Source organism: Bos indicus x Bos taurus, chromosome 7, assembly GCF_003369695.1.
Source record: "Bos indicus x Bos taurus breed Angus x Brahman F1 hybrid chromosome 7, Bos_hybrid_MaternalHap_v2.0, whole genome shotgun sequence".
Lineage (NCBI taxonomy): Eukaryota > Metazoa > Chordata > Mammalia > Artiodactyla > Bovidae > Bos > Bos indicus x Bos taurus.
Window position 1 is genome coordinate 52,826,428 of NC_040082.1, and position 21,341 is coordinate 52,847,768.

General features: G+C 41.8%; 1 protein-coding gene across 10 annotated transcripts in view; it reads left to right on the forward strand.

Annotated features, from left to right (window-relative positions):
- The window catches only part of PPP2R2B (protein phosphatase 2 regulatory subunit Bbeta), a 514,461-nt gene that overhangs the window by 332,015 nt on the left and 161,105 nt on the right, over nt 1–21,341 (forward strand). For 4 of the 10 annotated variants that reach the window (XM_027546055.1, XM_027546053.1, XM_027546063.1 and 1 more), the window contains one exon: nt 3,834–3,974. The exons of the other annotated variants lie outside the window; for them this stretch is intronic. In XM_027546055.1, the coding sequence (XP_027401856.1) occupies nt 3,834–3,974 (141 nt within the window). The remainder of the gene's footprint in view (nt 1–3,833; nt 3,975–21,341) is intronic. 10 annotated transcript variants of the gene reach the window in all.

Consider the following 21,341-nt stretch of genomic DNA (forward strand, 5'->3'; position numbering starts at 1 on the left):
GTACAAAGTTACTTTAAAAATACCTTTTCCATAACCTTAGCCTGACGACATAAACTCTTTGATTTCAAGCTGCTTGATAAGAACAATGTGCATTAATATATAACTTAGTTTTTTCAATGGAGGCACCTTTGTCAGTTTCAAAAGAATTTGGCTATTCTTTGGGAGTAAGAATATTGTGAATACCAATAGATAAGAAACATGGATAAAATAAATCACTTATTGTGTGTGACTTAGACTGAGGTGATTTGTAAGAGTAACTGACAGGAGTTGGCTTTCTTAAGTATGGTTGGAGAGCTCTGCTAATCACCTTGTTTATTATTAAACAAGTTTGCTAAGCAACCTTCTTTCTTGGAGATGATCAAAGGTAAGCTTCAGCCTTATATGACTTACCATGAAATTCTCAAGTAGTGGAATTTTAAATTACATTTCCTTCCTTTAACTGAAAAGTATGCCAGTAATACATGTACAGGGTCTTGTGCAGCAAAAATACAGAAGGTGAAGCTAATTTCACCTTAACTGTCCCAATCCCACTCTTCAGGGGATTAGTGCCGCTTTGGAGCATATCCTTCCAGACCTTCCTCTATACATTTGTCTCTATGTATTAAATTTTTTTAAATTAATGTTTATATAGATGGTATACTAGTTATTGATTGCTGTCACAACACTCAGCGGTTTGAAATAATGTACTTTTCATAGCTAAAACCTTTAGTATTCTAAGAGTGAGGAATGCATAGATGTCTGTACTGGGGGTGGGAGGAGTTCACTTATGATCTCTCATGAAGTTGTAGTCAGGACATAAGCCAGGACTGCAGTCATCTGAAGGCAGGACTGGAGCTGGAGGATCTGCTTCCCTGATGGCTCACTCATGGCTGTTGGCTGGAGGCCTCAGTCCATCATCGGCTGCTGGCCGAAGACTGCTACCTGGGCATACTGCAGGACTCCTTTAGTGTTCTTATAAGAGGGTAGCTGGCTTCCTCTAGAGCAAGTGATGAGAGAGAGAGAGAGAGAAAGATATCAAGGAGGAAGCCACAATGCCTTTTTCTGAACTAGTCTTGAAAGTGACACATTGTCATTTCTGCCATGTTCTATTCATGAGAAATGAGTCACTACGTCTGGCCCACATACAAGGGGAGGTCAATCAGGTTCCACTTGCTACAAGAAGAGAATCAAATTTTAATAGTTTCTGGACATATTTTTAAACACCACATATGTCGTACAGCACATAGGATTCTATAGTTTGCTCTTGTCATTCAGTAATCTGTTTTATGATGGACATATTATTTTATGTGCTTTTTTGTTATATGTATTGGTTTATTCTTTTAACTACTGCATACTGTTCCCTTCTTTATTTAATCATTCTCCTCTTGCTAGATGTACCTTGAACTTAATCTCAGATTTTCATAGAAAACACAGCGGAGGGGGTGCTTGCTGATGCCTGTTTAGCACATGTGCCAGGATTTCTCTAGTTAAAATGCGCTGAAGTGGAATTGCTGAGTTGAAGGATTTTACCATAACAGTTAGTATCAAATTGCCCTCTAAAGTGGCTATTCTTATTTTCAACCCTTTGTTCATCCCCCACCCAGATGCTTGGGAGGACTTGTGGTAGAACTAACGTTATCAGGTAAAATATCAGGTAAAATACCTTAGGGGCCTTGGAGATAATTTTGACCCTTTTCAAGTTTAGACTTGTGAGGGGCATGAGAATTATCCCTTTTGACACCCACTTTGCTCATGATTACAGCTTTTCTGCTTCAACTCTGCTTGATATAAGCAAAAATCCCAGAGCCCATACCTCAGGGGACAGGGAGACTTAACTGTTGTTTACAAAGTGCTCAGAGGTTTTCAGGTACAAGGTGCCCCTGGAGAGCCTGGTTGATTAGTGTTCATTCAAAACTACTTCCTATATTCTGGTAGCAGCTGAGAAATCACATGCACCAATCTAGCTTGTAGATTTGAATGCAAAAGAAATGCCATTTCAGTAGCAACTATTCCTGGACTCCGGCTGAGCTTTCCTATTGCAAGTTACTGATGCATAAAATCACTGAATCTTCTGGGCCCTCCCACCATATAACTTATGCTTACTTTAAAGTCAACAACCATACTGACTTCCTACCATTTAAATTGTCCAGTGTCCTTGGCTGGCAAGAATCATTAACAGCAGCTACCAACCATTTGACAGCTTAACTTCACAAAAGGGCTTGGCCTGATTGATTTCTGTTTATTTACTGTGCCGTCCCTCATTAGAATGGTTGGTTGGCCTGATCCAAAATAGTGTGCCATTGAGACAACCATCATTCACTCATTCAACATATATTTATTACACCCCTTCTGTGTGTAAGGAGGTACTGTGTTGTTTGATGTTTATGTGTAGGAAGAGTAAGGGTAATCAATCACATATTGATCCCCTCAAGAGTTTGAAATCTGATGATAATTATTATTAGTTGTTTAGTGTTTCTTGTATATCAGGCACTGTACTAAGCACTTTATAAACATCAATACCTTTCACCCTTAGCAGTCCTGTTGAAGTAGGTGGTGGTTGTTCAGTTGCTCAGTCGCGTCCAACTCTTTGCCACCCCATGGATTGCAGCACACCAGGCTTCCCTGTCCATCACCAACTCCCAGAGCTTACTCAAACTCATGTCCATTGAGTTGGTGATGTTATCTATCTCATCCTCTGTCGTCTCCTTTTCCTCCTGCCTTCAGTCTTTCCTAGCATCAGTGTCATTTCCAGGGAGTCAGTTCTTGGCATCAACGTGGCCAGAATACTGGAGCTACAGCTTCAGCATCAGTCCTTCCAATGAGTATTCAGGGTTGATTTCCTTTAGGAGTGACTGTAGGTTTAAGTAGGTGTTGTTGCCATTTTGCACATGTGTCATGATAAATGCAGAACCCTAGTTTTGTCATGAAAAAGCTGCTCATCTTTATCTGTGTTCCTAACCCAGCTGAGCCCCAGTACCTGAGAAGACTGGAGAAGTTCAGCTTTTGCCAAAATGTTTACTCTCACAAGAAGCACCATGGAAACCAGGATCTACAATTTGAGCATATACCCTGCTCAGAGATCCCTGAGGCCCACGGGGATTTCTCCTGTGGATCTCAGCTCAGAGCTGCCTGCCCTGTGCTTACCTGACAAGAATGGATCCCCAGATCCCATGCTGTCAGAGCTCTGGGAACCTTCCCTTCTGAATTCTTAGCACAGGGGAAGCGCATGTGTGTAAGAGTATTTACTGCACTCCACCAGAGTGCTGTAAGCTCCATGGGGAGCTTTGTACTTTTTGTGCTCAATTCTGCTTTCTCAGACTCTGGCACAGAGTTTGGACCAAATAATCAATATTATTTCATTGATTAACTGATGGCTTTAGTCAAGGTTCTGAAAAGAACCACACTAAGGAAACTGCAGCCTTTTTTAACTTGTCTCACACCATCCAAGCCTCATTCAACGAACATTTATCAACCATGTCCCATCATCTAGGCTCTGAATTAGGTACTGAGGATGTAGCCAGGTAGACATGGTCCTTATTCTCTTGGGGTTTGCATTGCAGTCAGGAAATCCAGATGATCAATTGTTGAAATAAAAGGATAAAGAGAATTTCATATATTTGGTTAGTCCTGAGGAAAAAATTAAACTCAGAACTCTCAATTGAATCAAGGGTGGTCAGGAAAGATGCTCCAAAAAGGGGACATTGGCATGAGGTGGAAATCATGATGAGGAGCCAGCCTTGTGAAGTTGTAGGCACAGAATGGTCCCTGTGTCAGTAAATGTACTTGATCAGGACAAAACCCTGAGTGTCATCCTTGACTCCTTCCCCTTGCATACCTGTCTCTTCAATCTCCAGAGCATTTCAGATTGGCCAGCTTCTCCTTGCCCTCATCGCTACTGCACTGGTCCAAGCCGCCTCCCTCTCGCACCTGGACTGTTGTGATGACCTACCAACAGGATTATCTGTCTCCATGTCTCTACCCACTGTCTGCTCTCTGTAAGTCAGATCACGTCACTGCCCCTCTCAAATCCTTCAATGCCTTCTCCTTACATTGAGGGCCTGTGTGAACCAAGCCCTCAGAATTTCACAGATGGGGCCTCCTCTCCAACCTCAGTTCCTGCTGCCCTCATGCTCCACACACTCTACCCTCCACGCTGCTCCCCGAGTGGGCCAGATGTGTTCCCACTCGGGCTCTTTATACTTGTGGTTTCTTATTGCTGGGAAACTCTTCCCCCTATACTTCTATTGTCTGCTCCATTGATTCATTCAAGTTCTGTTCAAATATTAACCAGAAGCCTTCCCAACTCCCTATTGAAAATGGTAACATTATTTCCTATACCTTAATGTTGTCTAATTTTTCTTCATAGAACTCCTCACATCAACCACATGTTATATGTCTGTCTCTCCTATTGGAATGTAAAGCCAATGAGGGTGGGAACTGAGTCAGCTTTATTCACTGCTGTGTTACCAGTACCTGGAATTATGGTCCTAAATCAATATTTCTTGGATGGATGGATATAGATAGATGGATGAGTGAATGGACGAATGGGTAGGTGATTGGGTGGATGGATGACAAAACACAAGAACATGAATCTTTGTATATTGGAAAAGCAGAAAAAAGGCAGGAATGGGGAGACAGAAGAAGAGGCTGTAGAGGCAGGCTGAGGTCAGATTATACCCCTGTAAGTGATTTTAAGAAATTCAGAATTACTCTAAGAGGCTGGAGAAACTGTCACCTCTAGAAAGCTTTTGCTTTGTAATTCCTCTAAGAAGTGACATGATATTTGGAGAATCCTTGGATTATATGACCTCTTATGTATTACTTTCTCTGATACCCAGAAACAAAGCTTTGCCCTGTGCTTTGATCCTATCAATGTTTTCTAGAGATACTATGGACTAAACAGCACATATTGAATTAGCTACTTTGAGTTACTGTATAAATGTACTTCCCTGGGAAGTCATCTCTGACCTCCCAAAACAGAGTTAAGGGTCCTGCCACTTGCCACTGCAGCTCCAACTGGCACCGGAGCATGCGGTACTGCTTTGCAGTGTTTGTTTCTCTGTTACTTCCATTGGATTGTAAACTTCTTGAGACTGGAGAGGCTTTCTTGTTGGCTCCTTCAGCCCAGAAACGACAGAGAGTTGGCTGGTATCTGGATCCAGTCCATCAAGGTGTGTGTTTTACCTGTTTCATTTTATGTTATGATAGCTGCCAACATTTTAGATTTTTAAAAAATTGATTTCTGGCTTCCGTTGAAATTTTATAAGACGTGAAAATGCTGTGTCCATGGTCTCAACAACTAGAGAAATTATGTAGCTGCCTGTTCCTAGGCAGCATGCTTTCTCCTGCAAGCCACAGTCCCCACCACTCTCTATTACTGGTGAGAGCATCTTGTCATTTAGCAGATGATTGAGTTTTTGTTTTGTTATAGTCAAGAAATATAATTCTGTATTCAGTTTGCCATCAAAGAAGGCTACATGTTGTTAAACATGGTACTTAAAGCCCCTTTTGGAAAGTTAAGTTTATGATACTAGTCCCAAAATAAACAAGTGTTGTTATTTGGTGTTTAAAAGCATAGGCCTTCCCTGCCCACTTGACATAGAAAAGGTATTAATTTTCTCCAAATTGGTATACAGACTCAATATAATTCCTAATAAAATCTTACCAAGATTTTTTGTAGATGTAGACAAGATTATTCCAAAATTTATACGAAAAGTCAGAGGAACCATAATAGCTAAAATGACTTTTAAAAGAATAATAAAATAGAAATCAATATATTTACTAATAATGATGACCATATAGTAGTAACAGAGGGATAGATTTACAGATCTGTGGAACATAATAAAGACTCCAGAAACAGACCCATGCAAATATGCCCAACTGATTTTTTACTTGTAGTTTAATGAAGGAAAGAAAGTCTTTTCTTCACATGGTTCTGGAGCAACTGCATCTATAGACAAAACATGAACCTCAATCTAAGTCTCACAGTGTACACAAAAAGTAACTCCAAATGGATCGAAGTCTTAAGTTTATGAACTTAAACTTATAAACTTTTTAGAAAGAAAAAAAAAAAATCTTTAGGATCTAGGTTAGGTAAAAATGTCTTATACTTGACACAAAACATGATCCATAAAAGGAAAATTAGATAAGTTGAACTTGATCACAGTAAAAACCGCTTGCTCTGCGGGGCGGGGGCGGGGAGGGAACCCAGTTAAGAAGATGAAATGTCAGGCTAAAGACTGGGACAAAATATTTACAAACTATCAATACATAGCAGACAAAAAACAGTTTTTAAAGTACATAAAGAGCCTAAAATTCAGTATAAAAAAGATAATAATCCTAGAAAGCAGGCAAAAAAAGTGAAGAGAGGTTTCACCAAAGAGGATATTTAGATGGCAAATAGACACTTCAAAAAGTGTTCAATATCATTGAGGAAATGCTAATTAATACTGTACAATAAGGTATCTATCACAGTGGCTAAAATAAAAAGTTGTGACAACACCAAATGCTGGTGAAGATGCAGAAAAACTTGATCTGTCATATATTTTTTGGTGGGAAAGTAAAATAGTATACCCCTTCTGCTAAACCATTTTGCAGTTTTTTAAAAAACTAAACATAATCCAGAAACTGCACTCCTTACATTTATCTTAGAAAAATAAAAATTTACGTTCACACAAGAAGCTGCACACAACCTGTACACAGTGTTTATAGCAGCATTCCTCATAGTTGCCCCAAAGCTGAAAACACCCTGGATGTCCTCTAGCGGATGAGTGGTTATAGAAACTGTGTTGCTGTTGTTCAGTCGCCAAGTCGTGTGTGACCCTTTGCAACCACACATAAGTTGAAAGAAATCATATTTTATTTCATCTTAACTACAGTTGCTTGTAATGACAAATGTGCCCCTGCTGGACTCAACACAGCTTCTCAAACTCTGAAATCACCCTGGACACTGCCAGCTTCACTTTCTGTTTTACCTTGTTTTCGACACAGTACTTGTTTTGATTACATTAACAGCCAAAATCCAGCTTTGCAAAGATACTGTGTTATTAAAGGAAATAAACCGCACACGAATGCTAAAATGTGAGTTCCCTTGTGCTAGTTCTCACAGATCCAATAGATAGTGATTGTTGCTGTTTTTCTCTCAAAACTTAAAACACCCTCCAGCACATGTGTGAGTTTGCTGAAATACCATGGGGCACTTGAGGCAAACTGGGAGCTGCTGGTATAATGGTTTACTTTGGCCTCTTCCAAAGCAGAATGCAGTAGACCCAAACCAACTGCTTCTTTCCTGGGACCTTCCCATTTGCAATGAGCCACCTGCTCCCGGACATACCTGTGTCCCCAAGATGATCTCACAGTCAAACCACCCACCTTTAGGGAGCAAGAGTCATTTTCTGTGACTCAGCCAAGGCAGAGAAGATGTTTAGGAATGGATGCTGAGGCTCATTCCAAAGATAGTATGCAATTTGGGAAACTCCTCTTCTCCCAAAATTAAGTTCCACAATAAGCACCTAGAAGGTGACAAGCACAGTCCTAGTTACTAGGGTCACAAAAGTGAGTTAGGCCTTGTCCCCAAGCCCTTGAGTAATGGTTCTTCCACAGATGACAGACAGCAATGATGTTATGGAAAAGCTCTGAAGTCTACAGACCCTAATTTAAGCCCAGACTCTACCAACTTATTAGTTTGGCCTTCCTGAGCCTTAGTTTCCATGTCTGTAAAACAGGAGTTAAAGTGTCTGCATAGCACTTTTTATCTCACAGGATCTAATGAGATAAATATTTGGAAACTCAGAACCTGATGGCCAGCATACAGCAAACATCTATTAATATGTTTCTCATCTTTTTATTAATAATCACTAATTGCCAACCAAGGTGACTTTGTCCAAGGGTGAAAGGGAATCCAAAGAACAAGATGTATTTCTCATGCTTCTCAGAAGAGATGGGCGTATCAGGAGATGGGGTAGAGGAAGGAAATCCCTGAAGGTTTTGTAATGTCAGTGAGAAGCTGAAGAGCAGAGTTACACTGGCCTGGAAGCTTCAATCTCCTCTCCCTTCTTTAGGCAGAGAATAAGTGCTTGAGAGCTAAATTGATCTGTTCATCCCCTGTTCCTTTTTTTTTTTTCTCTTAAATACATCCCTTAAAAGTGATGAACTTTCTTCCCCCTGATTCTGGCTGTCACTCAGGGACTGTTTTACCCAGCATGTGCCACATACGACATTTTTTCCCCCTCCTAGCCCAAAAATCATTTCAAAGTCAGACTTAATATTTCTTCACAGATGTTATGTCATCCTAGGCACCAGTGATCAATGTTGCAGAGTTGAGGTGGATATGGTGGGGATCTCTCTCCAAGAAAGTGAGATGATGTGGGAGACCATAAAGCAGCTGTTAATTTCCCTCAAAGTGAGGAGGATTATGCTCAGTGGTGGAAAGCTGTTCTCTGGGTCCCCAGCCTAATTGTCTCGATTAGCACGCTGCACGGCCATCACAGGTGTAGCACATAATAGCTCTAGAAGGTTTTCATAGCCAGGCCAATTAAAATCTGTCATGGCGCCAGGAACTAACAGTGTGTGCGCCGTAATGCCAAAAGTCAAAATGAGTTCTCTAAATAATAATTGCTTGCGTTTTGGGGACAGTTTATGGTTTTCAGCACATTTACACTTCCTTAATCTCATGTGCTCCTCTTGCGGAGGGCAAGCAGTTTAGGTGGGGAAACCAAAGTTGAGAGAGATTTAGTGATTATAGGTTTATTATTTATTACTATTATAGATTTAGTGATATAGTGATTATATTAATATTATTTTAGGACCCCAGTTACTGTGCCAAATTGCTCTTGATATTAAGTCCTTCAAGAATTCCCTCTAGTCCATATGGCAGGAACTAACATCTATATATTACTTAACAGCTTACAAAATGCTATTGTATTTATGTTTTTGTTAGGTCTTCCATAATATACTGGCAACCCACTCAGTATTCTTGCCGGGAGAATCCCATGGACAGAGGAGCCTGGCGGGCTACATTTCTTAGGGTTGCAAAGAGATGGACATGACTGAGCATGCACCATGATATAGTGTTACAAATCAGTCTTCATTATCCCATTTTTATGTATAAAACTCAAAACCTTAGAATATTTGTTGAAATTCTGCCTCTCATTTTTTTAAAAAAAATTTATTTTACTAAAGTATAATTGCTTCACAATATTGTGTTGGTTCCTGGTGTACAACAATGTGCATCAGCTATAAGTATACATATATCCCCTCCCTCTTGAACCTCCTTTCCACCCCCCACCCCATCCCACCCAGGTCATCACAGAGTACCAAGCTGAGCTCTCTGTGCTATGTAGCAGCTTCCCACTAGATATCTGTTTTATGCATGGTAGTGTATATATGTCAATGGTATGTCTCATTTTAGAGTCAAGGAAGCTGGGGTTTCAGTGAAGTTATATCACCTAAGCGTAGACAGCTACCAAGTGGTGGGACTAGGATAAGAACCCAGGCCTGCTGATTCTGATCCAGCATTCTCTGCTGCCTTCCCTGCATGCCCCCCTCTCTTTTTCTCTCTCCTGAGAGGTGCATTTTAGTCTTGGGATCCACTAAGAAAGTGAACTGACACTGCTATGAAAACACAGGTGTCTCCTGTTGAAAGACGGAAGGGCTTTGGGGCCGTGATTTATTTTCCTAGTGACTTAGGAATGGGTAGTTTATATTTTAAACTGAACATAAACTTGACCCCTGGTCTCTTAACCACCTGATCTCTGTGGTGCTGAGCATGTTTGGTGAAGGGACTTGTGTTGGTTTACTGGCCACCCGCCCTAGGCCGGTGGTGCATTTCAAGGGCCCACGGGGCTGTGAATGTGCATGAAGGCAGGATAAATGTCTTCACAGGCACAGCAGGCTCAGAAGTTGAAAGACAGCCTGCCTAAGGGAAAAATGAGCTCTAAGCTGTTCTCCATCAGAACCCCCCAAAATCTCTTGCAGTAAAATGTTTTGTTCTTTGTTTCTTAGAGATGAAAAATGAGGAGGAGCCCCTTCTGGGCACTCCTGATGATTTTTTAGGTTAAGGCTGAGCCCCTGAGGACAAATGATTGCCTGGCTAGCGTCCTAGGGCTGATGAACCACAGGGTGGTTCCCTGGTGACACGTGTGAGGACAGGAATGGAATTTCACATTTCTCACTGCTGGAAGGGCAATGCTTTCCACCCGTTGTTCACTCTGAAAGCTCTCTTCAGTCCCAGCCTGTGAGTTCTCCCTGGAGGAAGGCAGGGAACAAATTCTGCATTCCCTGTGGTGCAGGGACTTCAAAGTCTAAGGGCCAGGTTCCTTTCTCCTGCAGAGCCAAAAATGATGATTTCCTCAAGAGTAAATGGCTGCCCTTGCCTCTTTGGCTGCAGTATATCTGCGTCTGCTCTGCCATTCCATCAAAATCTGGGGTGCAGCTCAAGGAGCCAAGTTGACAACATCTCAACACAAATGGCTTCTTTTATATTTGAAAGAAAGAATTGGAACTGGAGGTGGGAGAAAATGTAGTAACAGCCTACATTTTTTTCATATTTTTAAATATGAATTTAAAAAGAACAGGTATCTAGTTAGATAAATACATATTTATTTATAGATGAGTATGTATAACCATATATAGATTTAAATTTTTTTGCCCCTTTTATAAAGATGTTTCAGAGCATGGTACGAATAAATCTACACTTGACTTAGCTTAATGCAGTGGCATTGATTTCTGCCTGCTAAACCATGATTCTCTCTCAGTGGGGGAGGATCAATAAGACCAGGGAGGCCCACTTCTGCATGTCATCAGTCTTGGCTTTAATCTTGGCAGTCCTGGTTACAGACCACTCAGTCTGGAGGCATACTGATTGGCAGTGATATTTTCTCGGTGATTTTGTGATCATATTTGGGGCGTGTTTTAGTTTCTGACTCGGTGTATGGTTCCTATTCCTTTGGGCTTTATAGTCTGGTACGTGTTTTCTCCCTTATACTGCAAAAGATCTATTGGAGGAAAGCTTGGGGAAAATTGATTTCACAGAGAGAAGAATTGAGATAATTTTTAAACAGAATCAGAAAAGAAAAAAATAACTGTAAATATAGTATCTTAATGCTTGCTGCTGCTGCTAAGTCGCTTCAGTTGTGTCTGACTCTGTGCGACCCCATGGACGGCAGCTAACCAGGCTCCCCTGTCCCTGGGATTCTCCAGGCAAGAACACTGGAGTGGGTTGCCATTTCCTTCTCCAGTGCATGAAAGTAAAAAGTGAAAGTGAAGTCACTCAGTCGTGTCCGACTCTTAGCGACCCCATGGACTGCAGCCTACCAGGCTCCTCCATCCATGGGATTTTCCAGGCAAGAGTACTGGAGTGGGGTGCCATTGCCTTCTCTGATCTTAATGCTTAAAGGATTTAAATTGGAATAGATTTGAGGAAGGGGACACTGTGTCCAATAAAAATGCCATCAGAGTCACTGGGCTTAATACTAATTCCCTCTCATTAGGCATAAAGGAGCTACCTTATATTTTCTTTCTCTTGAAAAGGGCATCTCACATGTGTCACATTCAGGGAGAGCTCTAAATGTGATGCCTGCTAGTAACCTTATATGATAGTTGACAGATTTTCAACAAAGTCACATATGTACCGAATGTGTAGATCCTATATCATTTCCCAAGTCCTTTCAGCCCAGCATTCATTGAAAAGCCTATTAGGATGGACAGTTGGTGGTTTAAAAAAAAAAGGGCAGGGGGAGAAGAAAAACAATTCTTTCCCCACCCATCCAGCCATTCATTTCCTACCAATTAATAATTCACACCCATCTTGCAAGCCTAAGACTGTTGCGGAAATGTGTTAAGAGATAAACAGAATGCTAAGCATAGAACCTGGTTTGTGTATTACTGTTTTAGTTTCCTAGAGCTGCTCTAACAAAGTACCTTGAATTGTGCCTTAAACAACAGAAATGTATTGTCTCCCAGTTCTGGAGGCTAGAAGTCTGAAATCAGGATCAGTAAGGTTGGTTCCCTCAAAGTCTGTGATGGAGAAACTGTTCACATGCCTTTTTCCTAGATTCTGGTGGTTACTGGCAATCTTTGGTGTCCTTTGACCTACAGATGGATCACCCTGATCTCTGCCGTCATGTTCATATGACTCTCTGTGTGTGTGTATGTCTCTGTATCCCAATTTCTCCTTTTTATAAGGACACCAGTCATCTTGGATTAAGGTCCCCCATGACTTCATCATAACTAACTGCATCTTCAGTGACCCTATTTCCAAATAAAGTCACATTCTGAGATATTGGGGGTGGGTGGGGTGGGCAGGAGCAGGGCTTCAGTGTAAATGTTGTTGTTGTTGTTGAGTCACCCAGTCGTCTCCACCTCTTTGTGACCCCACAGACTGCAGCATGCCAGGCCTTCCTGTCCTTCACCATGTCCCTGAGTTTGCCCAAGTTCATCTTCATTGCATTGCATTGGTGACGCTGTCCAGCCATCTCATCATCTGACACCCTCTTCATCTTTCCTCAGTCTTTCCCAGCATCAGAGACTTTGCCAGTGAGTCATCTGTTCACATCAGATGACCAAAATACTGGAGCTTCAGCATCATTCCTTCAGGTTAATATTCAGGGTTGATCTCCCTTAATATTGACTGGTTTGATCTTCTTGCTGTCCAAGGGACTTTCGGGAGTCTTCTCCAGCACCACAGTTTGAAGGCATCAATTCTTTGTCATTTTGCCTTCTTTATGGTCCAGCTCTCACATCTATATGTGACCACTGGGAATTTTAAGGTGACATGATTCAACCCATGAGCTTCCCTGGTGGCTCAGTGGTAAAGAACTTGCCTGCCAATGCAGGAGATGTGGTTTTGATCCCTGGGCTGGGGAGATCTCCTGGAGAAGGAAGTGGCAACCCATTCCAATATCCTTGCATGGGAAATCCCATAGACAGAGGAGCCTGGAGGGCTACAGCCCATGAGGTTGCAGAAGAGTTGGACACAACTGAAACTAAACAACAAGTTCAACCCATAACAGTTACTGTTATTTAGTTTTATGTTTTAATTATGTGTGTGCTCAGTCACTCACTTGTGTCCAACTCTTTGTGGCCCAATGGATTATAGCCTGCCAGGCTTCTTTGTCCATGGGATTTTTCAGGCAGCAGTACTGGAGTATTTTGTCCATGGGATTTTTCAGGCAACCCAGAGTAGGGTTGCCATTTCCTCCTCCAGGGGATTTTCCCGACCCAGGGATTGGACCTGTGTCTTGCATCTCTTGCATTGGCAGGTTGATTCTTAACCACTAGCACCACCTGGGATAGCTTTTCTTGATTTTTTTCTTCGTTATGATCTACCCTATTTATACTACATATTCAAATTTCAAAGAACAAAATTAAGAAATTAGAATATTGTTGCTTAGTGTGTGAGTATCTTCAAGCAGCACTGGCTGAAAAGTTAGAGAAGATATCCAGGACATCAGAGCATTCATGGTCCTAGTAGAGGGATCAGGAGAGTCTGTAAGCCCAGTCCGGCAAAGCAGCAAAGCAAGCCATTCATTACTCCCAAAGCCATCCAATGTTGGCAGTCTCTCCAGCCTTAAGATCCTGGTATCCTCTCATAGTAAGCAGACAGGCAGCAGCCTGCCCAACCTCAACAGATGGTGTGGAGTCCCTTGTGCCATTGGCATCATGCGTCCTTTAGATTTATTCAAATGCTCTCAAAAAAAAAAAGAAAAGAAAGAAAAAAAAAAAAAGGAATACCCTTTGGGGCCATAAAGTCCCAAATCTAGCAATTTCCTGCTGTATCACAGCAAAGTACCTTCCCCCCAGCCCTGCCCCTCTGGCTGTTGTTGAGATGGTTAACCAGTAATTCCTGAAAACAATTCTCTTCTGACACATGCACAGCATTTTCCTTTGTAAGAACGTGAAGGCTTGATGCCTCCAGAGCCCATTACATAGACAGATTGGCCCCTGAGATAATTACAAGAAGATAGTCTAATGGGCTCGATTAAGGCAATCCCATTACCTTGGTGAAGAATCACCAGTGAGGTGCAAACCCAGAGGAAGTCTTCCCCATCACAAAAAATATAGTTACTTTCTTACCTAGAAACAGAAAGAGCATTCAGTCCACATGTTTATATTTGGAAACTAGGTTGCTATCGATCTGACAAGCAGGATTGTGGAAGGAGAATATTTTTACTCCATTCTGTTTCAGAAGAATTTAGGATGACATACAAGGGTGGATCAAATATGACATGACTGAATAAATCAAAAATTAGGTGACCTAAAATTGTGGTCTCTCAGTATTGGAAGCCAACTCTCCAGGGAAGGCAGCCTTGCCAGCTCTAGAAATGGTTGATGGATGGTTACCCAGCCCTTCCTGACCTAACAGGACCCTGAGAGCCCTGAGGGTGCCTCACCTCCACCTGAGAGAGGCAGTCCCTGGCCTTGATATGACCCCCAGCTGCTGACTCCAAGCCAGCCTCGAGAGAGGCGAGAGTGAAACATGCATGGGTATCTGAAAGAAAGCAGGCCATCTTCTGGGATATCATGCCTGGTTTCACCCCATGCTCCACTGATGAGGGGATTTCTGTGGATATAATACGAGACTCTCAGCTTATAATTTACATGGGGTCCCTTCCCCTGCCACCACCATCTCCAACTTCAGATTATATTAATAAGTACATTTGTAAAAAATGTATATGGAAGGTATTTTGAAAGGTGAAAAAAAAAATTAAATCACTAAAGGAGCGTTAAGAGGGAGTATTATGCTCTTCTCTGTCTATGCCCTCTTCGTGTATGGGACACACATATTAATACATGTAGAAGAAAGGCCACCTGCTAGTTTGGAACCTTCCTTCCTGAGTGCCTCTTCATCAACCAGGTCTTTTCAAAACCCCTGTGGTGAGCATAGGACTTACCTGAGGAGTTTTGTAAATTGCAGATTCCCAAGTCCTATTCCTAAAGAGTCTGATTCAGTAGAACTGGAGCCAGGCCCGGGAATCTGCATTTTAATGTATTCTTCTAGTGATTATGAGCTTCATGGCCAATGAAACATAATGTGAGATGTGCTACGCTGTCCTATGGCCTTCCCTGGTAGCTCAGCTGGTGAAGAATCTGCCTATGAGGAGGCAGACCTGGGTTCGATTCCTGGGTCAGGAAGATCCCCTGGAGAAGGGATAGGCTACCCACTCCAGTAATCTTGGGCTTCCCTGGTGGCTCAGCTGGTAAAGAATCTGCCTGCAATGTGGGAGACCTGGGTTTGATCCTTGGGTTGGGAAGATCCCCTGGAGAAGAGAAAGGCTACGCACTCCAGTATTCTGGTCTGGAGAATCCCATGGACGGCATGACTGACCAACTTTCACTTACATGCTTTCCTGTGGTTTTCTGTCTTTTAAAGCAGTAATTTTTGCATTCCTAATATGTAATGCTTGTAAAGCTAAACATGCTCATTATTTTTTAAATCAGATAATATGAGTAAAAATCATCAATTTTCCACTATCAAGACAGAATTATCATGACTAGTTTCACGAATATCAGAACTTTTTTCTGTTTATATGTGTTTGTGTGTGTACGTAATTTCTATCATTTAAAAATATTAAGTTTGCTGATGCAGATTTGTGAAAGAAAAGGGGAAGGAAGTGGCTCCTGCACAATATTTTTCTTTCAGTAATAATAATAATAATAAAGCGATTACCATTTTTCCCCTTGGGTTCTGTGACTCTAAGGACCCTATGTTTACCATGACTTCTTTCAGCAATGCTTTCACAATTCCTTATAGCTCTACTCAAACCATTTTTCTTTGGGGCCTAGGTAGCTATGAATTGCCAACTTAGAAGACATGAGGGAAATTGATACACTTTCTTCAAGGTTCCTTTTTAACATATTCATTTATTTATTGGCTGCATCAGGTCTTAGTTGCAACAATTGGCATCGTTCATTGCAGCTCATGGTCTCAGTTGCCCTGCCACAGGTGGGATCTTAATTCTGCAACCAGGGATGGAATCCAGGTCTCCTGAGTTGGAAGGTGAATTCTTAACCACTGGACCACTGGAGAAGTCCCTCTTCAAGGTTCTTTTCCCTTTTCTTGCAAACATTGTCTTCCTACTATAGAACTGTCCTCTTTTACCACCTCTCCATCTTCACTTGGAAATGTATATGTACCAGTTCATTTTTCTACCTTTTGTGCTAACTGTCCTTTGATGTTTCACTTCTGAGAGGTCTTCCCTAGCTAGAGAGAGCTTTGAGTATCTGATGAAAATTATAATCCCTCATTCCTGAAAAATTTTATGTATTTACACCCATAGTTTTATATATAATTTCAAGAGGTCCAAGGAATCTAATTTAAGAACCCCTCTGATAATACATCCTCAACAGGCTGAGTCCCTCAGACCTACCAAGGAGTACCAGAGATGTTACTCATGAAAATATGTATTCAGCCTCAGCTACCCAGCATATACTGCATTTATTCCCTGGAGACACAGAGAGAACTAAGTAGGAACTCTGTCTTAAGACTCTCTGGATACTGGTAGAGGCAGATAGAAAAACAGTGACCGTAGAATATGAGAAGCACTGTGATAAAACACAGCGAGGGCTACAATAAAATGCTCTTAAAACAGTTCTCACTTCTCCCCTTAAAACCTTTGCTGTTGCCTCTTCCTATTTTCCATGAAGACCTTCATCATAAATCTCAAGCTTACTTCACCAGGATCATCTGGACATGGCTCTTTCTTTTGCCCAGCCCTGGCATGTCATGCTCTTGTCATATTAAAGTCTCATCTGACCCTCAAACATGCCATGCTCTATGGATCTTCTTACAAGATGTTCCTTCTGCCTGGCAGGAAGGGACACTTCCTTCCCCATCCTTGGCCCTTTGGTCAGACTGACCTTCATTTGTCCTCTACCACTAGACCTAGGATGCTTTCCCCAGGGAGCTTCCCCTGTTCCACCAAGTTCAAGTTAGATGCTCCCCCTAAGTGCTACTAGGGCACTCTGTACTTACCTTCATTCTTATCACACTGTATTACAATTACCTCCTCATATATCTGTGTCATTGACCAGACATTGACACAAGGACAGGCACTATCTTGCTCATAGTTCTAGTGTTACAGCTAATGTATAATAGTTAATAAATATTTGAATTAATTTACCAATTAATTTAATTCTTAAACCTCAACCGAATTAGTTTTAAGCTTTCTAGTGTAAGTCAGAATGGAGAGCCCTCCTACCTCTGTATTCTCTGAGAAATGTGATCCATAATTAGAACTTAGCAACATCTGATCAAGCTGCTCTTTGCCTGTAAGGAATCTGGCTCTCAGTTACTTGGCACACACAGAAGCAGGGACAGAGCTGAGGCCAGTTAATTAAGAGATGTTCACCTGTCACTTGCCTAGCACTCTGCAAAATACTTCGGGGAGTCACAGATGTATGCATTGCCTCCTTCAAGAACTTGTTGTTGGAAACACAGGAGTTCCCCATATGGAATCTAGGTAGTATATAATTTACTGCTAAATTATATAGTAGAGATTATATGATGACATTTATAGCCACACTTACAGCAGAAAGTGAAGAACTAAAGACCCTCTTGATGAAAGTGAAAGAGGAGAGTGAAAAAGTTGGCTTAAAACTCAACATTCAGAAAACTAAGATCATGGCATCTGGTCCCATCACTTCATGGCAAATAGATGGGTAAACAGTGGAAACAGTGACAGACTTTATTTTTGGGGGGGCTACAAAATCACTGCAGATGGTGACTGCAGCCATGAAATTAAAAGATGCTTGCTCTTTGGAAGAAAAGTTATGACCAACCTAGACAGCATATTAAAAAGCAGAGACATTACTTTGCCAACAAGTCTAGTCAAAGCTTTGGTTTTCCCAGTAGTCATGTATGGATGTGAGAGTTGGACTATAAAAAAAGCTGAGCACCGAAGATTTGATGCTTTTGAACTGTGGTGTTGGAGAAGACTCTTGAGAGTCCCTTGGACTGCAAGGAGATCCAATCAGTCTATTCTAAAGGAGATCAGTCCTGGGTGTTCATTGGAAGGACTGATGTTGAAGCTGAAGCTCCAATACTTGGCCACCTGGTGTGAAGAGCCGAGTCATTTGAAAAGACCCTGATGCTGGGAAAGATTGAAGGCAGGAGGAGAAGGGGACAGAGGATGAGATGGTTGGATGGTATCACTGACTCAATGGACGTGAGTTTGAGTAAACTCTGGGAGTTGGTGATAGACAAGGAAGCCTGGCGTGCTGCAGTCCATGGAGTCACAAAGAGTTGGACACAACTGATCGACTGAACTGAACTGAACTGATAGCCACTTTTAGCTCATCTGTGAATCAAAGGTTTTTAATAGTGTTACTGACCCCAGATCCAGCTTCTTGCTGCTCAAAGCCAGTAGAGAGACAAGGTTGATTTTGGATGCTGGCAACTAGAGGTGGTGGAAGATGCCTGTCCAGAGGTCGACTCCCCCACTACCCCAATGGCAATCAGTGGGCAAGAGCTTTTTTAGACAGAGGGAGGGGGCTACATGCAGAAAGAGTACAGTCAGCTCTGACAGTCACCCTGAAATTGGTTATCTGAAGTCTGGCCAGCATCATCTTGATTGTTTTAAGTAGAATAAATCTTCAGTTCTAGAGTCACTTGGTTTCTATTACTTGAAGCTAGTTCTTGGAATTGTGGTAGCTTATGTCATGGCTACAGTCTAGTCATCATGTCATTAACTTCTTCCACCTGGTGGGCGTTTCAATCTGTATAAGACAGCTCACAGGATATGGCTCAGAATATTATCTATAGCCCGTGAGAAGGAACTAAAGGTCCTTGGCTATGCTTACTGACTAAACTATTATTATTGGGTCTCCTTTGATAGTTTTCCTTTGTTTCTGCATGTTCCCACTTCTCTGATTAAACTTGCTCTTTGGCTAAAGTTTTTCCACAGGCAGAAGGCGGGCAGAGGACATGGGAGGACAAGGACCATAGAGTTCTGCTCCATTTCAACAGCACTTCACTCAACTAAACTCTCTTGTAGCTTGAGAGTGGGGATCATGTGTTAATGATCTCAGGTTGAGCATAGTCCCATGGTCTGAGTTGGTACCTGACAACTATTTGTTGAACCAAATGCAGTCAAATGAGAGGAAGACATCAATAAATATGACATCTGGGTAAAGAGTTGCTATTAGTTATTTGATTAGGATGAAAGATTTGTATATTTAACAACACTGGGGAATCCTGAACATTGCACTAGGGGCTATGACAGACACTTTAGAATTAAAATGGTGTTAATGAAAGAATACAAGCTTCAGGATCTGGCATTCCTGATTCAAATCCCAGCTCTTCTGTAGGCTTGCTGAGTAACCTGCCATTCATTTCATAGGTAATTGTTAAATCATGTTGTAGGCAAGGCAATATGCTAGATGTTAAAGAGGTAAAATTAAATATTCCCCACAAATGTGGGCTCTTCAACCCCTTCCTCAGTTTCATTACCTGTAGTGTGAGTCCAGCAATATTTTATTGGCAAGCCACTGGGAGAATTCCGTATGATATATAGGAAAATGCTCAGTACACTCTTGACATGTCGTAGATGCTTCGTAAAAAATGCCACTAGAAAGCACAGTTCCTGTAATCTAGTCAGGACAAGTCAATGAAAATTCAAGATCCAGCTAGAGCTCACTGTCAGCATGGTGGCCCTACCAGCTGTGGAGCACATGAAATGTGGCTAGTCTAAATTGAGAGGTGCTGTAAGTGTAAAATATGAACCAGGGTTTGAAGACGTAGGATGTAAAAAGGAAAATAACTCACTAATAATTTTTTTTTGCTCATTATGTGTTGAAAGTATAATATTTTTAATGAACTGGGTTAAGTAGAATGCATTAATCTTCCCTGTTTCTGTTTTAAATTTCTTGTTGCTCTAAAAAATTTGAAATTACATATGGCTCACATTACTTCTTTTGGGAAGTACTGCACTAAAGAATTCAGAGAAGGCGATGGCACCCCACTCCAGTACTCTTGCCTGGAAAATTCCATGGACGGAGGATCCTGGTGGGCTGCAGTCCATGGGGTCCCAAAGAGTCAGACATGTCTGAGTGACTTCACTTACACCTTTTCACTTTCATGCATTGGAGAAGGAAATGGCAACCCACTCCAGTGCTCTTGCCTGGAGAATCCCAGGGACGGTGGAGCCTGGTGGGCTGCCATCTATGGGGTCGCACAGAATCGGACATGACTGAAACGACTTAGCAACAGCAGCAGCACTAAAGAATAAAAGTTACTGGTTTTGGAAAGAACTAATTAGAGATGCTATTGACCCAGAGACATGTCCCACAGAGTAGGGATGGAGCAGGGATGAAAACTGCGAGAGATCGTAGAGCTGCGATCCTGATTTCATACTCTCATGATGGTATTGGCAGTAGTTACCACATGGCACCAGAACATTTTCATTCACTTTAATTCTTCTTCCACTTATGAAATGTATCTGTGTGTCTACCTGGGAAAGGGGACGATGCCAGGGGGTAGGGGAAAGCACACAAGGAGGTCCTTTCTTCTCACAATGGCTGTTGGTGTTGAGCTCCTTTGGAAGAAGTGTGAAAGCAGGTTGGGCTTTAGATGGAGTTAGGATGTTAGCATCTTTCTTCCCTACATGATCTTGGGCAAGTTACTTAACTTTGCTGAGCTTCCGTTTACTCGTTTAGAAAATGATGATGTCAAAGGTAAATGCATTAGTCTGCTCAGGCTGCCTTAATGAATACCATAGACTGAGTGGCTCTAACAACAGGGATGTGTTTCTCACAGCTCAGCAGACCAGAAGGCCAAGATCAAGGTGCCTGCTGATCCACTTCCCCTGCGAGGACTCCCTCCCTGGCTTGTATAGTAGAAAGCCACCTTCTTATGGTGTCCCCAACAGCAGAGAGAAAGAGAGAAAGCAAGCTCTTTGGTTTTTCTAGGTCACTAACCCCATGATGCAGGCCTCACCCTCATGACCTCATCGAGCCTCATTACTCCCAAAGGCCTCATCTCCACATGCCATCTCCTTGTGGCCTGGGACTTTAGCATATGAAATTGGGCATTCAGTCCATAACAGTAACTGCATCATTAGATTTTTGAGTGAATTCAGAAGCTTGTGCATACTAAGAATGTGGTATGGTATAAATTTTGGTCAACTGTTAGATTGTCACCATAGCGTCTATTTTTTTTGCCTGGCATGTATATCATATTTGATGTTCAATAAATATATGTCAGATGAGTTATATAATTCATCAACCAATCAAGGAATGACTATTTCAATTCCTGAAACACCTGGGTTATCAGGTAGGATCCAGCTTCTCGTGCCCTCTAGATCACATCCCTGAATGTGGATATGAGGACAGCCTCAGCTGCTGAGAATAGGCCATGCTGACAATCA